Genomic DNA, 23,537 nt, shown 5'->3' on the forward strand with positions numbered 1-23,537 from the left:
GTTCATCACCCTCTTCATTTTCTTTTCTTCTCTTTTCTAGGACTCTATTCGATTCGGTGTTGTTATTTCTTTTATCTAGTCACCATGAGCGGCATCTTTATGCAAGACTAGAATGGTAACAAATATGAGGGAAGGTAAACTGCGAAAGAATCACCAAAATAGAAGAGGAATAGAGGAGGAGCTAAGTTAACCAGATGAAATGATAAATTTCTACTCTTAATAAATTCATATCCTACAAGTTAAATGATCTTATTAAAAAAAATTGAACTCATTGATAAAAAAATTAATTTTTTATTTTTTATTTTGAATGAATCCATATCTTAAGGTTAGTTGATTCTTAATAAAATCAAAATATTTTAAATTCGAGAGTATGCATTTACTAAAAAATTCTTAATGATTTCATAGTACTGATTTAGATAGATATATTTGATGAAATCACCTACATAAGTGAAGAATTAATCAACTTTTATAGAAGATTTTAGACCTCCTTTATAGAGCATCGACATCTTGAGTTTATTAATTAATATTGTTGATCTATCATGAAATTCGGTTGGACGAAGAAATTAGTTGTGTTATAGGTTTACTCGTATTTTAACAACTTTCAAATTCATTTATATTTTAAGAAAAGAATTACTCATTTTCACTACATGTTAATTTTAGATACATTCACTTATACTTAAACAATTAACTTTTAGTTTCCCTTCTCACGTTTTACTTCAAAACTTATTTTCTCGTGTTTATAAAAATCTTACGCATTCGTAAGAGAATATTGGTAATGCATAGAATCCGTCAATATTTGTTTTTCGTCTAATCGGATTCTTTCCAATGTCAAGAGAGTATGATGTAGATTTATTTTGATGAGGCTAAATATTACATAGATGGAACAATATAAAAGGACCTTAATTTTACTAAGTTTGCAGAGGATATGATCTTAATTGGAGGAGACATTGTAATAATATGTATTGCGAGCTGACTCTGCTGCATAGTTTTATTTTCTCCAATCTCTGGCTAATGCCTCAGTTCCTTTTACATGTTATTGGGATCATTCTAGTGTTTTTTTTCGTAAAGAAGAAAGTATTCTTGATATATTACTCGCATACTTTCTACAACTGGAAAGAGAGATTGAAAACGGCATCAAAAAGCTATTGTGAAGAAAACTTGATTGGCAGTGGAAGAGAAGCATATTGTTGTGAAACCACCCACTTCAACAAGTTGAGAGGATCAAGAGGTAGCTGAAGAAGCTGAGAAATTGGATCATTAGAATTGTCCACGTCGAGGAGCTTACCAGTTATAAATATGTGAGAGGCTTCTTCCTTTATTTCCTTTTATGATACAAACGTTCATGGTTAATTTGGATGTTCAAGAACTCTAAACTTAAAGGGGCATGCCAGTGGCTAAAAGTTGGCTAGAGTGATTATAAGAAAGCATTTATTTAGAATTTTCTTATACTACAAACGTAGTCTCTTAAACCCGAATCTCTAGGGAGAATAGGATTACCTTTTACCATAGAATCTTTCTAAAAGCATAATATATATTATTAAGAAACCAATGGCGGAGCCACATATAATTGAGGATGGGCCCCGAATTTTCTTCGATTAGTTCTTATTTCATTGATGGTGTCCACCTTAAAATTTTTTTTGTCTGCTCTATTCAAAAATTTTGTGTTGTTAACTTACGTGTGCTCACCCTAAAAAATATTCTAGATCTGCCACTGTAAAGAAATTGATTTTGTAATAAAAAATCCCAAAATTGGATCCAATCTTTGGTTTGGGTGTGAAACCCTGGTTTTTGTCAAATATTACAGTTATGTTTTGTTTGATCATTGTCAAGCTCGGTTGGCAACTAACACTTATTGTATGCAATAGAGTTTCAAACTCTAAAAAGAATCCCCTTTTGATCTGACACCTTTTTCAAAGTCTTTCTTGCATAAATATTATATGATTGTCAGCATGGCGCTAGCACTTACCAGTTTGTGATCAGTTCTTATATTAATCGGAATAAAGTTCCCTTGGCTGTCTTTATGAAACCAATATTTCTTCTTTTAACTATAAAGTTCGAGCTTTTATGTGTATATATGGGTCATGTTGTGGCTCTTTACAGGCTGAACTGGTTCCTTGATGCTTTGCCTATGTTAGTCGGATTCGAATGTCCGATATGAGTATGCATTCAGCATGGGTTTGGTTAGATTTTTTAAAAAAGTTTTTTCATATATCTAAAGAATCTTTGAAAGTTATGTTTCCATATTTGTGTGTTAAACATACACTTTAATAAATCCTGAAGAGTCATATTAAATGAATAGAATAATCATATGCTTCCTTACCAACTCCCACCACGTGATCTCCATGCACCTTTTTTTCTCCACAGCTTTGAAAAGATTTACTATACTCATCTGTTGGATATTTGATAAAGCTTTCTTTACATTTCCTGCTCTAACCACGTGATGAACTGCTTTTCCATGCAACGTTTTATCTTAACTTCTGATTAGATTCTCTTTTACTTTATTTAGCGACTCAGATTTCATGAACCAACCTCTCCAATTCTTGCAGATTTCATATCTAGTTATTTATATACCACATTTGCAGGTTTCTCATGCAATTAGTTCCATTTTCTTTCATCTTACTGCCGGTCTTATGCTTTCCCAAATCCATGGTGCGGTGGAGACAGTTTTACAGACTACAATTCTGTGAGGTATGTATGTTGGGACTTTTCTTTCATTTTGTTGTGGTTCCAAAGTTGAAAGCATTGAATTATTTTTGAAGAGTAAGCTTAATGCACTAGGGTATGTTGTTTTAGCTTAATGGCTGCATATGGCTTGTTGGGTGCGTGTATGCATACTGTGATCATAGTGTTCTGAATATTCTATAAAATATTCCAAGCTATAATTTCCTCATTTTCTGCTTCTGAGATCACTAGCATGAAAATGATAGGGGTTTATATTAATAAATTAACAGATCATGTTGTCACCGAACTTAGTGTATATGTATTTTAGTGTTGCAATAATTGCTTAAATATTTATACCTATATATCAAAGGAATCCCTAAAGGTTTTCCTTTGTGAGTTTCCCCCCTTCTCATTTCAAAATTATTTAATAAAAGTAACTATAATTTAAGGGGTTACACTTACTTACGTGCACTGGCTTTCTTTATTTGATTATTTTCTGGTTAAATTATGGTATTAGCCCCTCTACTATATGCAAGTTATTGATTTAGTCCCTATTCTTTTTAGTTTTTAAATAGTTATGACCCAAACAATAGTAGTTAATTTTGTTACGTTAAATTCTTCTATTAGTCCATGTTCTTCAATTTAATGATTTTTAGTTCTTATATTTTTATAATTTTGAAATTCAAATTTTGACTTGTCAAATAATTAAACAAACCAATGTTATTTTTGTTGTTGTAATTATTATGTGAAAAATTTAAGCCAACATAGCATTACATTTGATAATATGTTTATGATAGCAAAATTTAACTTCATGAATTCAATTGTTTACCAAAAAAAAGAACTTCATGAATTCAATTATTATCGTTTGGCTAAATTTATAAAATTTAAAAATGATTATGGAATAAAAATGATCAAATTGAAGTAAAAATAATTAAATCTATAGCTTACACATAATACAAAGACTAATAACAAAAAGAATTTTAACTTTCAAAGTTGAAAAAAATATCATTTAATAAAAATATTTATAGCCAGGTTATTTCCCTCGTTATCTTTCTTCTTTATTTGATCAGTATTGTTTTAAGTCTATTCTTCATCGGAGGGGGTTCTATCAGAATTATTTTTTGATCGGAGGATTATTCTGGGTCTGACGCACAACAAGTGTTTGTCAATATGTGTCTATATTAGCATGTGTAACAGTAGTAAGTTGTTCGATTGCTAAAATGGAGGGGAAAGAAAGCGTCATACCAACTCTATTTGTTCAGAACATTCCACCTAGATACCATTGGATTGGATTGAGACAACTATTTGGTAGGCATGGAGATGTAGTTAGTTCTTACATATCAAGGAAGCTAGACAGAGCAGGGAAGCGTTTTGGTTTTGTTAAATTCTCCAACAGAAATGATGTAGTTAGAGCAATTCAAAAATTAGATGGAATATGGATTTTTGGGTACCGAATTTCAATCAATGAAGCTCGGTATAGAGCTAAGAGTCAAAGTGGGAAAATATATATACCATCACGTTCCAAAATTGCAACTTCGGTAGATCAAGAAAAGATCAATATTGCAGGATCAACTTCGGAGGATCAAGTATTAAGGAGCAGAAAATTTATTCAGGGGGATATAGATGAGGACGTAGTTCGAAAGCTTCAGAAATGCCTGGTAGGAACGATGGCAACGGTTTGTTCTTCTTGTCAGGTGGAATATAGGTTACGTGTAGGAGGCCTAGGTGAAATTAAGACCAAATTTTTGGGAGGGAGAGATTTCTTACTAGAGATTGATGATGACGAATTATACAATATCATGAAGGAGCATCACTGGTCATATTTAAATGAAGTTTTCCTGGAAGTTCACCCTTGGATAGAATCGTACAGACCGTCAGAAAGAGTAACTTAGATTAAATTATTTGGAGTGTCGTTGCACTGTTGTAATCATTCCACGTTTAAGAGGATAGCAGAGAATTGGGGAGAATTTCTAGCGTTGGGAGAAAATGCTCTACAATCAAAGGGCTGTGAGGAGATGTCTATTCTTATAGCAACAAATAGGAAAGAAATAATTGGCGAAGTGGTTGATCTGGAAGCTGGTAGAGATATATTTAAAATTAGTGTTGTGAAACAATCCACAACCATAAGTGTTACAAATGTTCGCAAGCGAGAAGAAAAAGAAAGTCCGGTTGTGTTAGATTCTGAGTCCTCAGCAGGAACTAGTAAGGTATCATCGGAGGAAAAGAATTTTGAAATGTGGCTTAAGGAAGATGGCAGTCAATTACGTTGTATGGGAAACATTCCTAGAGGCGGTAACTTCTCGTATGAGGAGGAGGAGGAAAGAAACATTGGGGAGGAAGCAATTTCAGGACTGAGGAATAAAGATTATGGAATGGGGAAGGTTCACAAGTAAAACGAGGAAGTGGTGGAACATGAGGAGATAGTGGCAGAAGATGACAGTAAGAATATGTTTATGTCAGTATGTGATAAAGAGGAAATAAAGGAAAATTATAAAGACTTGACGATATGGGAAGGTCGAATAGATACAAGGGAAGTGGAGGATGTGGTTAACATGGGTCTCTCAAACCAAAAGCTGAGCGAGAATATTTTAATTCTCAAATCCAGGCAGATCCAAAGAGCAATGGAGTGGAAAAACAAAAAATACAGTTCTCTTCAAAGCATTCAGGAGAAATTCGTAAATTCACAAGGGAAGAATAGAATTTGTCAAATGAAGAAAAGCAAGAAAAAGAAACAGGGCGAAGAATAATTAAATGAACTTGAAGGTAGGTCCTTATCTGATTCTGACATTCAAGCAGGATGCCAGAGACTAAAGAGGGGAGCGATGTTAACGTTACAGCTTGGTAGAGAATTAGGTATAGAGTTCAAAGTCTCAGAAGAGAAGTTGGTTAGGGAAATAATAGCCTTGGAGGAATTGGAAGGTGAATCTCAATCTATGTCTGTTGAATTTTAGTTGTATTCTTAAGGGGAAGTTTCGAAAATAAGTTTTTATCCTGGTTGTTAATATGTTATTTTTTTTGCCTCTAGTATGCTGCCTTTGTTTACTTTTCAGTGTACTTAGAGAGTTTGTGTGTTTAATTCATGGTTGTTCATTACTGGAGGATTGGGGGAAGAGTACTTGGATGTTTTTTCAATGTTTTACTAATTGTACTACCTGTTTTGTTATCTTTGAGTCTAGAATGGAACAAAGGGTGATGTTGTTTTTGTTGACAAAAGTTTGGATTCTACTGGTTTGAGATGGAGTGTGTCCAAGAAATTGACAATTGAGATTAGGTAGTTGGTTGTTGTTGGTTTGTTTTGGAACTCGAAATAGTGGAATCCGAGTCGATATTGTGGATTACTTCAAATCTAAGATTATAGTGTTGAATTTAAGTATCATTGTTCTTGAGAAAGATGGTTTTCGTATGGTTTTGATAAGTTGGAAAATTTGGATATATTGTTTTGTATGATGTCTATTGTGGGGGAATGATTGTACTGCAGGAGATTTTGTGGAGGCATTATTTTGCTCATTTTGGATTGTCTTAGGAGTCTTGGACAATGCATTGTGAAGAACGATACAAGGGCTGGATGTTAGGTGTCAATTAGGTCCTGCTCTGAAGAATATTAAGTGGAGGTTATTTAGTAGGTATTATAATGGAAGCGCCATTATCATTGGTGGTGTAATTGCACAGCTGGGTGAAAGACGATTGTGGTCTGGTTGGTTGGTGATTGTTTGGTATGAGTGTATGGAATTGCTTTTGTGTCTCGGTATGAGTTTGCTGGTGTCGTGAGTTTAATTGGTGATTGTAATTGTTTTGTTGTTTTTTTACCTTTGTGAGTTTTGTTGGCTGTAAAGTTTTGCTTCTTCTAGATGGTTAAGAGTTGTTTTTGTAGGGTGTGGGTTACTTGAGTTTCAGGATTCTGTTTTTGGTTCGTTGTGTTTGTATTGTTCTCTTATGTAGTACTCTTTTCCTCCAATTAGATTAGGGAGGTTTTTAATGAGTTTCATAAGTTGAACTTCGACTCTTTAATTACTTTAATAAATTGGCCTTTGCTGAGCAAAAAAAAAGTAATTGTTATTTTATGTCATTAAAATAGATAATTAAATAATAATGAATTTTTAAATTTTGTGTTCAAGTTTTTTTGTATAATTAATTATCAATAATTAAAATTTAAAATTCTATAAAAAATGATCTCAACGATTATCTATTGTATTGGGGAGAAAAATCAATAGAAATAATTGATCAATTGAATTATCATAAAGAAACTCAAAAGTGAATTCTAATTAATTAAAAAAATCAAATTATGTTTTTTTCTTCATGAATTTGTTACTTGATTTAAAAAAAATTACATTTTTAAAATTTTAATTTAATTAAAAATATAAAAATAAATATATTGATCATTCAAATAAATAAACACGAACCAAGTGAATTCAGTGGTAAAAGAATTGTTGTTATTCATTGCGGTCTTACGTACTTACCATAGATTAGTAATAAATAAATATTTTGATCTTATTTTAAGTATTATTTTTTCTAGTATTATTACGATTTATAATGTTATTTAATATTTTTTCGGAGAAGTTATACTAGCTACTACCTAGTATATATATACACTTTTGTGAATCGTAGGCACTTAGGACCTGAGCATGTTAATCCGATATAAGTTAAATTTGGGTGTGGGTAATGAGTCTATCTTGCTATTTCATTGAAAGGAGTCAATGTGAGGATAATTAAGTTTAAATGGTTTAATCATATCAAGCTTCTTGTATTTATAAGAGCTACAGGCCCAGAATGAAATGACTTGAAAGTTAAACTCAGATTTCTTCCTTAAGCATCAATTCTAATTAAGTACAGTAATCAAGAGGTGAAATTACTAGAAACAAAAATTAAGGAAATAAAGGCTTTGGAATTACCTCCAAGATCATTTTAAAGTGGGATTTTTTATTACTTCTTTTCAAAAAGCAGGAAAAGATTACTTGTGTACTCAGTCTTTTTCATGTTTCTAGGAGAAAATTTCATTCTCCCAGATATTCCAAAGCTTAGTTTTCCCAAGGTGTCATCTTATAATTCCTGCAACATTGAAAAACATATATTGTCTGACTACTATTGCAATTTGCAACTGCCTCTTTAGATGCTAAAATCTTTCTAGAATAACTAGTTTCATCCGTTATGCTTGGCTTTTTTTAGAACTTGTTGAAAGAGCACTAAAATAAGAAACTCTGTAGGTTTCAAGTAGTACTAAAAATGCACGAGAAACTTTTTAGCTAATATTTTTTTTACTAAAAACCAAAAGACTACAGTACTAGCATAAAGCTGGTGAGGCAATGAGCAAAGCTAAAACTAAACACCTAAAAAAGCTACTAATACAAGGAGTATATGTAACACCGTAAAACAGACACCCTAAAAGCAATGTAAAACTCTCAGGAGTTGATATTGCACCATAAGCTTGTTTAAAAGGATTTTTCCCCATTCTCTTCTGGTTTGGTTTTGAGCTCAGGTGTTTTTTTGTCTTGGCGATGGCATCGTGCTGTTTGGTTTTGGTCTTAAGGTGTCTAATGTTCTGTAAGTTGTGGTGTTTGCTCCCTCCAACACCTTTTAATTATTAATAAAATTTCTTTTTTCCCAGAAAAAGAAAAGCATTGTATATATAAATGGAAAGAGATGCATATCTACCTCATACAGAAAATTTCTGACTGTCAATGGGGATCTTGTAGAGTATGAAACACCTATTTTTGGTAATCAAACCTACGTGCCTCCCCACATAATGGTTTCTAAAACAGAAGTTCCGGGATGGATTCTTGTTTATAAGTGCAGCACAGTCAAGGAAGAAGGATAGAGTTATACTTTGGCTGAATATTTCTGCAGTTATGTAAACTTTAAACAATGAACCACTATTACACTTACTACTACTTTTTAGTATTCTCTAAAACTGCTTAAATGATCCTTTTGATTTATGCTCGGTGTTTATACGATATTCGAACTTGAATATGGATTAGTGTTACTTTAAACCCTAAATCCCACTTTTCAATTAACTTGCTAAAACTTACACTCATTGTGTTAGACTAATGTCCATAACAGAAAGCTAGCCGTTGTTAACAAATTAAGCTATTCTTCCTAGAAGCAACAGACTTGGCAAACATTTCTGCACACTCATTAGCCTACCTAGGAACATAACAACCTTCCAACAGATAAGATACTCAAAACATGCAGAAATAGAGCTAACACACACAAAATCTCCATGACACAGAGGCATCAGGCTTAAACCAATAAACAACATTTTTGGCAATCCGATCCACTTGGTCCTTGGAATTCAGAAAAATTATGGTGGCTTCTTTTACAGCCAGCAACTCATCAAGAACAGGATCAGATAGTTTTAGCGGGTGGTAGGAGCATTCTATTGGTTGTGTCGGGTTTTGAATTGTTTATGAGTAGAGGAGGATCATTTGAGTTGGAAAAGTTATCCTTCACTACTTGGTTGTCGTTTGGTTAAATGTTTCTCGTGAGGTATTTCTTGAACGTTTCTTTTGATGGTTGGTCGAGCGGTGAGGTCGCAGTATTTATCTGTTTTTCTATATAGAGTTTCTTTGGCGTTCTGTTTTGCTAATGTTAGCTGGTTGGTTTTTGTACTTTAATGCATCTATTTGTTTTCAATGGTTTGCTATTATTAATAAAGATATAAATCTTTTTGCTTTGCCAAAAAAACAATAGTTTTAGCAGGATAGAGAAACGAGCAAACACTTCCCAACACCATCTTGCAGAATACTGATATTTCAATGAAGTCTTTGCCTCAGAAAAAGAAACGGTAAAAATACTGATACATTCTTTCAATTCTTTAATTAATAAGCTAAAACCTATATTTTTTCGCTAACTTGTTAGAACTTGAAACCCTATTTATAAAGTTACATACAGGCACAAATAATCTGGATTTAGATAGAACAAATAAAATGAAATCGTGTTGCTTGTTTTGCTATATTGTGCTAACCTTATTTTGCTGTTATTTTCATCGCATATCATATATATGTAAGTATATAGCCTCAACTATAGATGCTTGCATATAGAGTTCCTTGTCCTTGGTTTGATAACCCTAGCACTATCGGTAGATTAATTAAGCTTGCTTACTTACTTTTACTGCATCTTCATGCTAGCTAACTCGTGCCCTAAACCCTAAATGCCAAGTAGAAGTTGATTAATGGGTGGAATCATTTGAATAAGCAACAAATTTAGATTATTCTTACAAAGTTGGTAAGTTTTATTGTGTTTTTATAATATGCCATTTTCAGTCCCACTTTCTTTCACTGTCTTTAGCTTTTAATCTGATGTCATCGCCGATGAGAGTTGAGCCAACAAACACTACATAGTGGTTGACGGCTAACACTGATATTAAGATCCCTAGTGTTACAAAAATCTATCAATCATGCATTCTCATAAATATTTGAGCTAAAAATGATATAGGTCACTTCACGAATTTACAATTACTTTAATTTTCCCATCATTGACCTTAAAAGTTGAGAAAACTATACCAAACGGTAACAATGACAGCAAGGAGCAAGTAATCAAGAAGCTTTAAAAACTCTGATTGAAATATGGTTCAGTGACCCTTAGTTCTAGTGTCATTCCAGAAGAGATCAAAGTCTTAAGTGGTCTCTGTCATAAAATCAACAGAAAATCCTTATATATTAGCAATAACTGTGAGTAAACTTGGCTACAAGGCCAATAGGATACAATGCATGAATGTCTTGGGGAAAGTGAACAACCCCTACAAGTAATTATAATTCAAATTGTGAAAGATATGATGAAATTAGCATAGATTTTCAGACCCCACTTCCTAACTTTTTTTTTTTCTGATTTCTATTAGGTATGTTGGGTTATGAATGGTTGAAAAGGGTGCAGTTGGTGAGCCATGAACGCTCGCAAATACAATTCACTGTACTGTATTCTTATGAACTCTTTATGGTGACCACTCTATATTCCTATTCTTTTAATGTTTAATACACCTCAGAATTAACAATGTGGAGTAAACAACATGATGCTTTTAGCCTTTTACTGCAAATATGAAAGCTTTGACCAATAGATCCATTCGTGTTGGCAAGTTGAACAGAAAATGCGCTGCTGATGGAAGCTGCTGGACGGACCTCCATGGAAGGTTTCATGAATTAGGTCGATGGAAGCTTTTTGAAAACTTGGGGTGCGTTTTCTAAGTCAACCTTCATGTGTTCATACTTCATACTCAATAGCATCACTTCATTTGGATGTAAATAAAGATTAAATTAAACTAAAGTGACTTTCCCTTCCAACAATACCATCTCTAACATTAGAAACTCTTTTAGAAGTGAAACGTTACACATAACCTTATTGATAACTGTTTAATGAATTTTAAGAGGTTGTTTTATTTCTTCATTGGTAATGGAAATTAGGACCCAGAGCTGTAAATGTGGCAGATGAAGTGTAGAAAGTCTCGAGTTTAGATGTATTGGGTAGAAACTTGCAAAACAGTTGTTAAGTTGGCACTTCAACCATGGTTTTTTAATAATGATAAAAGAATTAAAAAGCTGTTTAGGTGACATCAGTTAACTCTCCAAATTCTTTATTTTAAACCCTTGTTCTATTTTATGTGAGTAGATGATCCACCCGACAAGGAACCCTAGTTAAAGAAGTAATCTCTGTGTTTTTTCCTCTTAAAAAAAAACTAAAAATCTTCTGCAATCTTTCTTGATGAATCTGTTAATTATATGTTTTCCCGTTTCCTTGAACAAAATCTTTGTTTGCATAGGTAAGGGTAAAAGTTTTTGCTGACAGAAGAATGAGGTAAGTGAAGGAGAAAATAAAGGTGACATATAGAAGACATATAGAGTGTTGTTAATTCTCTTTGTTGTTAGGGTTTGACTTGGAGGTCATTGATGTGATGCTGTATAACGAGCTTAGGTCAGAAAAAAAATGGTAACTTATCAGGTAAGAAAGTTGAGATTTTGGACAAACAACACCCTCTGAATTATTGTCTGTATACGCGGAGCAGCCATTGATGTTAACAGCATCTTGAAGAGTATCTATAATTCAATAGTTTTGGTTGAGCGTCTATGTGTGTGTCTATATATATATATATATAACCTACGGAGCTTTCTTTCTTTCTTTCCTCTTATTATTATAATGTAGGGGTAGAACTATATCTCAACAGAAGTTGAATATTTTTAACAGCTTTAAGTTATATATATAATTTTACCTTTATTATTTGTTTATTTTTAAAAATATAAATGATAACATCAAATATGCATATTTCTATATTTATATGAAATAACAAATTAAAAATTAAATTACAGAAAATAATAAAAAATACGATTTTAAAAAGTGCAAAAGACATAACTATCACATAATCACAATAAAATGCGACGTTCCTTCAAATATCGAAATACATCCACGAGCGATGTTGTACTAAAGATCCTTGCAATATCTCTTTCAATATTGATAAGCATGCAACTCTAAAAAAATTCATCCTTCATTCTGTTGCAAAGTGTTGTCTTGATGATATTCATTGTAGAAAAAGCTCTTTCAGCACTTGTTGTAGAAACTGGGAGAGTCGATAGAAGTTTGACCGTCGGAATATATATGGATAAGTGTTCACTTTCTTAGTATCCACTAACCACTGACTTAGGTAAGAGATTATCAACAATTTTCTTAGACCTGAATTCCAAGATAACTCCACCTCATAATGACACAATTATGTTCGTAAATCATTCTTTTCAACTTCCGTGAAATCCTCTGGATAAAATTTATTCACAAGATTGCAAAAGTCTTCAACCTTGAAAAATTTGTTACCATATCTTGGCTCCAAAGCACAAATAAGAGTTAATAACTTTATCGACTTCTCATTAAATCTACTGTTTAACTCTTATAGTTGAACATCAACTGTAGCATAAAAAATTTCTACTCGATAATGATGTTCAACTGTAAAATGATCTTGTTGTCGTCGAGTGCAACCTTCTCTTTCTCTATAAATAGAACTCATATATGGGATATCTATGTTGTGACTTTCAAAAAATGCAGTAATCTCCATAAAAATATTATTACATCCATCATCTCTAAATTTCTGCAAAAGTATATTTGAAATCTCAACAAAATGTATTGAATTCAAAATATCCTTAGATTTTCGTTGTAATGATTGAGAAAGTGAATTAGTGATTTCTAATATTTTCTTTATAGGATGTAAAAAGAAGACAAAATCAAAAGAAGTCAAAGTTCTCCAAAGTTGTCGCCGCTTCTCCATGTTCAGAAGATGTACTTCCTTCATCAATGAGTTTATATATAACAACACAAGTGACACTAAACATTTTTATCAAGCTTGAAATTGATATCAAGTAAGAACCCCATCGAGTATCACATGCCCTCTGCAAATTATTTGTTTGATTCAAACTAGATCCAGTTTCAAGTTGTTATTCTTTAATCAAAAGATTTATCTAGTTAGAATAAACATTTTTTAGTTCATCAATGCGCTTATATGAGGCAAGAACAACATTGATAATAAAGGATAGCTTGGAAAAAATTGATAAACAAATATAACCTCTTTCACTATAGCTACTAGTGCCAACTGTAAACGATGGGAAAAACAATGCATATAGTAAGCAAAAGGACACTCATAGCTAACTAATATTCTTTATGTCAAAGCAATAATGAGAAAGAACGAAAAATATATCATCTTTTAAAGTCATTGCTAAAGTATTAGGAACATGAATAATGCTAAAAACGTTCCTTTACTAGACCGAAATTATCAACATACCGTAAAATAATATGCACTTGTTGTTTTCTTACTACATCCCCTGCTTCATCAATAATAGCACAAAATTTTCTTCACCAATTTCATCACGAATTGCTCTCTTAATTTTCTCTGTCAGAATATGTAAAATCTCCTTTTATATCTCAGGCGAAGTGTAAGAAGCATTTTTTAGAGCATTTTCTAATACAACTTTTTAAACATCTTTATTATAAGAGGCTAATTGTTTCACGAGTTCAAGAAAATTTCATCGGTTAGATGAAGATTCACTCTCGTCATGACCTCTCGTTGGTAGCCCTTGTAAAGATAGCCAACACAATGCATCTATAGAGGTTTCAAGTCTAAGCTATTATTAGCAATTTATAATGATATTTACTTATGAAACACTTGTGGCAGGTGTCTAGACTAGTTAAGAAAATCATCCAATTCTTCCTCATCAATTTTATGAGGTGAATTAGTGTTGAACCATGTTTTATAATATCCTGATATAACAAATTAAGGCAAAAATGTTTTTGGACTTGATTGAATTTGTTCAAAGTTTTCAAAAATAATTCAAAGTCATTAAACTAGAATTTTAACACAAAACAATTTTCTGGGTACGTAGTACCAATACTGTTCTTACAATATCGATACTACATGAACAATATCGATATTGTTCATGTGGTACCGATACCAAAGGTAAGAGAAGTATCGATACTCTCTAGGTAGTATCAATACTACCAGATATTTTTCAAATTGCTCAAATTCCATAATGCAAAATAGGTATCGATACTCAAGGGGTACCAATACTACTTTACATAGTAGTATCGATACCATGAAGCATAGTACCCATACTGGTCAAGCCCAATGGTCTTTAACGGCTAATTTATTTAAATATTATAAAGGTAGTACCAATACTCATGAAAGAAGTATCGATACTTCCTGTTCTGGACAGTTTTATTTTGCAGAAAATTAATCCCAACGGCTAGAAATGGCCACAAACTCATCCCACATATAAAAAAAAGTTGAGGACACTTGAAGAAAGTTACAACACCTATCCAAGCAATTGAGATCAAGGGAAAAGCTCTTTCACTCTTATTTTTCCTTTTCTCTTGTACATAAGTGTTTTTGAGCTCATTGTAAATCTTTCTATTGTTTTCTTGTGATCTTAATTATTGTAAACACCTACCTTTGTGAGGTTTCCTTGTTTACATCTTTCAACCTTTGTAAAAGGGAGTGATTTTAGTTTAGCCATTGAAAAACTGAGAGTTTTGTAAAGGTTACTCTTGAGCCTAGAAAAAGAAAGAACAAATTAGTGAATTTGTTAGAAAATCCTTAGTGTGGAGCTAAGGTAGTGGATGTAGACTTGGTTTAGAAGCCGAACCACTATAAATCATTGTGCAAATTTTCCTGTCCTTTCTCCTCCATACCAAATTTTTTTCAATTGGTCAATTCACCTCCTCTTGGCAATTATTTGGTTGTTCATTTGAGCTTCACGAATCCTAACAATTAGGTTCTGAACCTAATGAATCTTAAAATAACAACTTTTTCCATTTACTTTCTTCTAATTTCGAAACCCATTCATAGTGAAAGTTTTGTATGATGGATGACTATCTGGTTTGTTAAAAAGAAAGCAAATAAAATATAAGGCAACATTATTTTCAGGAGAATATTCTAACCATGAACGAAAGTTTTTGTACTAGGAAGCTTGAAATCAACAAGGATGAGAAACATGTCCATATTTTTTGAATTAAGAGAGTACTAGTTGATATGGACTCTCACAATATAAGCTATTCGAATTGCACTTCTTTCTTGTTCATAAGGATATTACCATATTTCTTGCGCTTACCAAGATCTCACTCCAAGTGATTAGAGTTGATACTTGATTTTTGATTTCTAGCTATCTTTAAAGGTCTGTCTTCCGAAGGTGAAACGTCAATAGGTGTACCAGTTGAAGTTGAAGTTGTTGTATTTATATTTTTGAATTTTTCCCGCTTTTTCTTTTAAAAACTCAATAATTGTTGGATTTTTTTCCCATGACAAGCTGTATTTATATAAAATTAATTCACGAACATAAAATATCAAATTTAGTAATCACTATTCACCTTAATAATTATTAGATTAACTAAAGGAATACTAAAATTAAATATAAGATCAAATAATTCTAACTAAAAAAATAATAAATATAATATTATTTAATTACATAACTTTAAAAATTAAGTATTAAATAATGGTGAATTGGATCAAAACAATATTGGAAGAGCTTTAGTTGATGGGAGGGTGATTAACTCATGATTTTTCTATGAAAGATTTTAATATTTTACTCTATTTATAAGTCTTTTGTCAGCTCCTATAATTATATTAGTATTATGATAAAAAAACAAAAAATTAAAGTAGGGGTCGGGGCCCTTGGGCCCCAAGGGCCCTCCGTCTCTGATTGCATGCAACTAAGTACATTATAAATACGTATCCATACTATAGCGTCAAGCTTAAACGTATATGTTAGCTCGATAATACATTCACATTCTCCTTTCCCTCCTCTGATCCTGACTTAGGTTATTTTAACCTTTTGAATTTTTTCCTCCTACTTTGCCTCACAGTTTGGAAGTGCAATTAATCCATAGGTAAACTTTTAATACATAATAGTATAATCTTATGCGTAGTTTGTAAATTTAATAATATATTATTAAAATTTTATTTAATTTTAAAAATCTATAATAATATATTATTATTTAATTTACCGAAGATAGACAGAATTATACAACCAAATTATAATTCCTTTAATTTTCATATAAAATGTCATATTCATAGAAATAACGTGAACTCAAATTTAAGTATACTCATTCAAAAAATAATAATAATTTAATAAAAATAATACTTAGAACCTAAATTATTACTATCATAAAACATGTAATTTCGACCAACGTCATATGACTTTAATAGCAAATTTTAAATATAATAAACACTTATTAATTAAAATACATATATATGACCTGTTTTGTCGTAGGAAAAATCAAAAAGTGAAGAAAAAAAATATCAAAATACTTTGTAAGTACGCAAAAGAAAATTACCATATAACAAATAACCTTTTAAAAAAAGTTAATTTCTCTTGCAGGAGTAGCAAGACATAGATGTATTCCAAAGTCTAAAGTCAAACCAAATACATATACAAGTACAAAGAAAAATAAATTTAAACATAATTAAATAAATTGATAAAGACAATAGGACAAAAAGAAAAGAAAAAATATATGTGCCAATAAAAATTTTAAATTAATTATTTCAAAATAAAAATTAAGTAAATATTTTGTAGTTTACCCTTTAAAAATACAATCATAGGTTATCATGGATGCTTTTTAAATTAAAATAGTAAATCTAAAATTTTAAATGAAGCGTATTTAGGAAGTAACTGATCTACGATTGAATTTCAGTCTAATTATTTTAATCACATGAATACCTAGTAATGAAGTCAGAAAAAAATTATAGAGACCAAAGTCAAATTAAAAAATTTGTTAGAGATCAAATATAATTTTAATATTATATTAATTTAAAATTTTAAAAATTTTGAAGGGATTAAATCATATAATCTTATCACTTTGTAGTGAGATTTTATAGTCATTTGTATATGCGCTCTCGTGTTTTTTGTGGGGTTGTATGTACTTTTTTCCTCTTATTAGGATTATTGAGGTTTTTAATGAGACATACAACTCTGGTTAGACTTGTTAGATTTCATTAATAAAATTTTCTAGCCAAAAAATAATAATAAGTAATATTGAATTGAGTGTAACTGAAGCATCTAATTACATTTTAGAAGCTAAACATAACTAGAAAATCAAAATTAATGTAATTACAAGAGGTCCTAATAAATCAAATTACCATTAAATAAATGTTTAATACATAGTATTTGAATGTGGTTTTTTCTTTTCATTCTTCTATATAATCTTTAAGTAAACTAAATTAAAAGTCAACATTGAGGATTGGACACAAAACTAATATATATAATTATTTAAATATAAATTATTTGTCACTCTGCTTAAAATTGTAGTTGAATAATTTTTTAATCACTAAGTATTAAATATAATAATATAATATATTATAATTTTTAAAAAAATAAAAAATCATTTTCAGAAACATTAAAACCGGACTAACACGAATGGATATGTTTTCAAGAGATAAAATTCAAATACTCGCTAGTTTGATTAATTAATTCCGATGCTTTAGGGTTAAACATAACAATCACTATTGCAGCCTCAAATCGAATCAGTGAACACGTTGGTGGCCTCAATGACCTAAAAAAGATCCAATATTCATAATTAAGTTATGCTAATACGTGAAATTATATAATAATGATCCATTCAATAATCAATGACGAAATAAAAAGAATGCGTTGCGTGCATGGGGTGGGTTTCAAAGATCATTGATGACTTTGATCTTATGCTGACCACGTAAAGCTCTTGTTTATTTAGATTTTTTATTAATTATTCATTTCATCAAATATAGGAGTAGTTGATTACTCTTAAATTACTTTTATTGTCTCATCAAATCTTTATTTCACCGTCTTTACCCTTCTCTACTTTAAATTTATTATCGACGACTTTTTGGGTTTAATCACATGGATATGATATATTATTTATTATTTTAAATTGAGTTTTATAAAAGTTCAATTTAAGAGTGATCATCTCAATTCAGTTTTATAAAGGTGAGGATTTGAACTCCTAACCTTACTTAAATTTTAAGATTTAAGGTTTGGAATTTAGGATTTTAAGATTAAGATTTTAGAATTTAAGATTAAAATAGATAATATTATGTAAATTAATTTTTACATAATTTATATGTCAAATAACAATATAATTTATTTTATATATTGTATAATTTATCATACTTATTCAATTTATAAAAGAACTGCATATTGAATTAACATTATTCTTTCGTGTACGGTAGCTCTATAAACTTCAAATAATTGTTTTTGGTTTCCCCTTTGGTTCTAAAGCTTCGTCTTGACTAATCCGAACCGACTTGTGTCACACACCTGACTTTAGTAGATGAGTCTCCGAGCAGAGATTTTCTACATACACAAGGACTCGAACTTGAGACCTTAGTTAAGTGATATCAAGTTGCTTACTACTTGAACAACTCCCGTTGATTATAAACTTTAAATAATTTATTTTACAGTTTAACGGTTCTTTTTAGATATGTTTTAGCACATTTCATAGTATTGTCATGTACATATAATGCTTTGTGACATAACGTATTCTAAGTATTTTTAATCACATATTTTTAAATTATTTTATATTTGACATTCTTTGACATAGTATTATAGTTTTATTTATTTAAAAAAAGATCAAAGTAGTATTTATTTCAAAAATTGAATTATTCGCATAAACCAAACGAACTCAGTGATTAATGATATATATTTATATTAGGTTTAAATTTTTTATTTTGCTAAAGTAAAATGAGAGTAGATCCTAGTTGTTTTAAATTTTTTTCTTATCCAAAAACTAGAAATTAATAAAGACTGCAATGAGATGCTTTACTTCATGGATTACAATAAAACACACTAGCATTTATAATTTCTGTCGATACTTATTTCACTTTTTTATTTATTTTAAGTTATAATTTACAATTATATAGTTAAATCTTATAAAATAAATTAGTATAAATGTTAAATTAAATAATTCATCCAATAACCTTAGTAGTAAGGGGAGTATTATTCTTCCAAAAAATATTGAGTTCGAGCAATTTAATCTATAAAGTGTGTGTATATTATCGATGACCATTTGATGTAACCAAGTTGTTTTATGAAAAGGAAAGGTCCACCTAGAAAGAAACTGAAAACGCAGGGACCAAAGATCATTTTACAAATTATTGCAAATGATGGGAAGCTCAAGCCTCATATAAACAAATCACAAATGACAAAACAAAGGGTATAGTGGAGATTTTGAAAAAAGAACAGGACACTGTTTACCTTCCCCTAACAAATAGGAAACCAACACGTCTCCAAGGGGACACAGTTAAACTCTATAAATATGCGGTAGCTTCGTTTCGTTGTTGGATTGGAGGGAGCTGTTTACCTTCGCCAAACAAATAGGAAACCAACACGTCTCCAATATTAGGGGACACAGTTAAACTCTACAAGTATGCAGTAAGCTTCATTTCATTGTTGGATTGGAGGGAGCCAAGAACAAAAGATCATATTGAAATTATGGGAAGGTCCCCTTGTTGTGATGAAACTACTGGTCTTAAGAAAGGTCCATGGACCCCTGAAGAAGATAATAATCTTGTCAAATACATCCATGAAAATGGCCATGGAAGCTGGAGAGCCCTCCCCAAGCTTGCTGGTATCGGCTGATGAATGGCTATTTGCTTCTTTTTTATACTCTCTTTCTCTCTGTCTTTTCCATGGCTGAGATTGTTGTTTCGCTGTTTGTAATTGTTTTTCAGGTCTTAATCGATGTGGGAAAAGTTGCAGGCTGAGATGGACGAATTACTTGAGGCCTGATATTAAGAGAGGGAAGTTTTCCCAAGAAGAAGAACAAACGATTCTCAATCTCCATTCCGTCCTTGGAAACAAGTAACGATTTTAAAACTCTTTACTTTTTATGCCATTTTTGTTTTTGTTTGTTTTTACTGAATTTTTTTCGTTGGTGTTCTTGAAGATGGTCAGCGATTGCAAGCCACCTGCCTGGACGAACAGATAATGAAATAAAGAACTTTTGGAACACTCATTTGAAGAAGAAACTCATCCAAATGGGGATCGATCCCATGACTCATAGGCCTCGAACTGATATGATCTCCAGTTTGCCTTATCTCATAGCTTTGGCCAACCTAAAAGAGCTTATGGATCAGCACTCATGGGAGGAACAGGCTTTAAAGCTTCAAGCAGAAGTTGTTCAAATGGCTAAGCTTCAAAGTTTGCAATATCTTCTTCAACTAACCTCAGCTTCCATTTCATCTAGTTCTAATATCATTAATATGCACAATGCTTTCAGTATTGATGTGGACGCCATTAATCTTTTAAACTCAGTTTCTCCAATCAAGTATTCATCTCTGCTGGATATAGCAGAAGCGGCTTCTCTTCAAGGTCTCCATGATTCAACAATCCCTTTCCCTCGTTTAACAGACATACAAGTCCCGTTAGAACATGGAACATCTACGAAAAACGATATCGAGAAGCTTGATAGTTCATCTGTAACTCCTTCGCCAACTGTTGCAGTGATTTTGAAACACAATTTGGGGGTTGCTAGCTGTTCTTCAAGCTATAATGGAGAAGCTGATCTTTCAGTTTGGCCTCATGATGATCACTTCATCTTTGAAGACCCTTTGTTCCATGAGCTTTCCTAGCTTAGTCTTCTGAATATGTTGATTTTAATCTCAGGTTTGCTGTTCTCATTCTTCAGTGCATCTGTTTCTGCACATAGAGTGTTAACTAATTAATATTATATATGTGTCTGTGAATAATCCTTTCAAAAACATCAAAGACATTAATTAATGCATCATTACATATCTATAAGATTGCGTTGCATGTTTTTCATGCATATATATAGACATCCTTGTGAGTATGCATGTTCGGAGACATTATCTTTGTTTCTTTTCTTTCTTTTAGCTAATTTCAACCATGGAAAAAAAAACAAAAATGTTCCTTTCTGTTCTTCCTCTCGTCGTTTTTCCCTTTCTTCTGCAAACGCGAACAATGATTGTATCCTACAGGTTCAACCTGTACAGAAAAGTTAATTACCATATATATTATAAGTGAATCTTGACAACTCAGCATCGGATCGGACTTTTCCGGCGATGTAACTCCGGTATCGTCTGACTGTTTGATGTCTTTGCAAAGTTTCTTACCAACGTTTTCCGTCGAATTAACTCGAGAGTTTAGTCGGTTCAACCACTAAAGCGACATTAATAGCTGCTGGTTCATGTTCATATTTGCTTCAAAGTAGCTTGTAGATCTCTCCCTTGTTTTTTGCAATGTTTCGGGAAGTGTTTTCTTAGAATTTAGAAACTTGTTGACATTAAACATACGTTTTCATTGATTGGAAATAGCTGAGTTTTATACGGTAAAAAAAGGTTTAATGTTAATGTTTTGGAAAATTTCAAAGAGTGGTATTTCAACGTTACAAACAATTGTTTTTGACTTCATGTGAACAAAGGAAATGTAAATGAAAATACAGGGAAGAAAACTTACAAAACTATTTACTTTTTAGGTTTGAACACGATGAGCTCGTACATCGTCCTCTTGTTCTACACAAATATATATATATATCTATAATATATATATATATATATATATATATATATATATATATATATATTATATATATAATTGTTTTATACTTTTATGTGCTTTATAAATGCAAGTAATTAATTACTATATAATTGAGGGTAAGTTAGATCAAGACATTGACCCAACCTTATAATCCAACCACTCTAGAATCTAGAAGAATTACTGAGATGGACATATTCCATTGGGTTTTTTATTGGATATAAAAAAAGTTGCAGTATGAAATAAGAAAACAGAACCAATATTTAGTTATTTTTGTCCATAATATTTACAGTTTCTTGTTGGATGATATCTCTGGAAAGAAATTACATTAACTAAATTGATACTTTTTTTTCTTTAAAAAATAAATCAATTTTATCTTTGATGTATTCGAGCAGTATCTTTCTTCGTCAATTAAGAAAAGTTTCTCTGGGTAATAAAATATAGGGTAACTACATGTTTAGTATCTAAACTATTGTTTTTGTTTTATTTTGATACTTAATTTTTTTTCTTCAAAATCATATATAATATTTAGTTTACGTTTCAATTTGGTAACATACCGTTAAATAATTAATACAACTGTTGACATGATATTTTTTTTTTATTTTTTCAATGATGAAGCGACATTACGTTATGATGACATTTCAACATCACCGTTAAGTTTTAAACGACATAGCATTAAAATGAAACATAAACTAAATATTAAATGTGATTTAAAAAAACAAAAATTAGATACCTAAATAGAACAAAAATAATAGTCTAAATACTAAATGTGTAGTAAATTTTAACTTCACAAACATGATAAGAAAAATACCAAATGTCTTTATCTTATATTTTTAATAAAATAAATTATATTTGACATTGTATTAATCACACTTATGAGTGAAAGTCATAACATTTAAATAAATAAATTAAAATATTAATAATTGATCAGTGTTTGTAAAATTCACATGTATTTTATTAAAGATTATAAATTATATATAAAAATAAATATTTTTAAAAAATAATCATAATTGAAGAACACTACCAAAATTTATAATATCGTCGATAATTTATTTAATTAAAAAATAAAATTCAAAATAATGTAGAATTATATATCTAAAAGCTAACACAATCTCATTCGTCATGTATCACACATAAAAAAAAATCTTCTAAAATTTTCATTCTTAAAATTTCATTATCATGTATTATGTAAAAATTGTGTATAAGTCTTTGTACTTTAATTTAGTCACACTTTAAGTTCGTTTACTTTTTAAATTTTAAAATTTTGACCCTGACATGAATCTTTTATGTAAAATTCTATACATTATTAATCTCTATACTATACATAAGCTGTAAGTTTAATTTTTTTCTCCAATTTGATCATTGTTATTGTAACTTAATCATATTGCCATTGTAGTAATTATATTATACTTAAGTTGTAGATTTAATTTTTGTTCTTCAATTTGATATTTTTTGTCCTTGTAACTTAATCATATTATCGTTGTACTCAGAGCCGGCTCTTGGCAGGAGAACCCTGAGCAATTATTCTGGAGCCCGCTCCTTTAATATTTATATTTAGGGTCTCATTCTTTTATTCTTTACAATCAGGGCTCCACTCTTTCAGTCTTTACAGCTATGGTCTCATTCTTTAGTCACTAATAATGTGTTTGACAAAGTTTAATTATTTTTTTATAATTTATTAAAAAAATATTAAATTAATTGTTCAAAGTAATAAAATATATTTTCGTTCTATAGGAATTTAATTTTGAATTTTTGCTCAGGATCCTTACAATATCCGAGACGACTCTGGTTGTACCGCTTCGATTAGGATTGAAATTTCAAAATTTTAAAAATATAAGAACACAAATTAATCAAATTAGAGTATAATGGCTAAAAGAATAATTTACACATAGTATAGAC

General features: G+C 30.8%; 1 protein-coding gene and 1 long non-coding RNA gene across 3 annotated transcripts; both read left to right on the forward strand.

Annotated features, from left to right (window-relative positions):
* Positions 1-8,736: 8,736 nt before the first annotated feature.
* LOC120141848 lies at positions 8,737-9,427 on the forward strand. Its single transcript, XR_005517807.1, has 2 exons — positions 8,737-9,017; positions 9,355-9,427. It is a non-coding gene; the product is annotated as an uncharacterized LOC120141848 (long non-coding RNA).
* Positions 9,428-19,444: 10,017 nt separating this feature from the next.
* On the forward strand, positions 19,445-20,882 carry LOC120141845 (transcription factor MYB93-like). Of its 2 annotated transcripts, XR_005517806.1 has the most exons (4): positions 19,445-19,713; positions 19,817-19,946; positions 20,032-20,821; positions 20,854-20,882. XR_005517806.1 is itself a non-coding variant. In XM_039156621.1 (3 exons), the coding sequence occupies exons 1-3, from the start codon at positions 19,578-19,580 to the stop codon at positions 20,714-20,716; spliced, it is 951 nt and encodes a 316-aa protein (XP_039012552.1). In that variant the 5' UTR covers positions 19,445-19,577; the 3' UTR covers positions 20,717-20,847. The 2 variants fall into 2 exon arrangements, 1 of the variants encoding a protein (XP_039012552.1); XM_039156621.1 differs by lacking the exon at positions 20,854-20,882 and having other exon boundaries at positions 20,032-20,847.
* The last annotated feature ends 2,655 nt before the right edge of the window (positions 20,883-23,537 follow it).

Source organism: Hibiscus syriacus, unplaced genomic scaffold (assembly GCF_006381635.1).
Source record: "Hibiscus syriacus cultivar Baekdansim isolate YM2019G1 unplaced genomic scaffold, ASM638163v2 tig00110814_pilon, whole genome shotgun sequence".
In the NCBI taxonomy this organism is placed as follows: Eukaryota; Viridiplantae; Streptophyta; class Magnoliopsida; order Malvales; family Malvaceae; genus Hibiscus; species Hibiscus syriacus.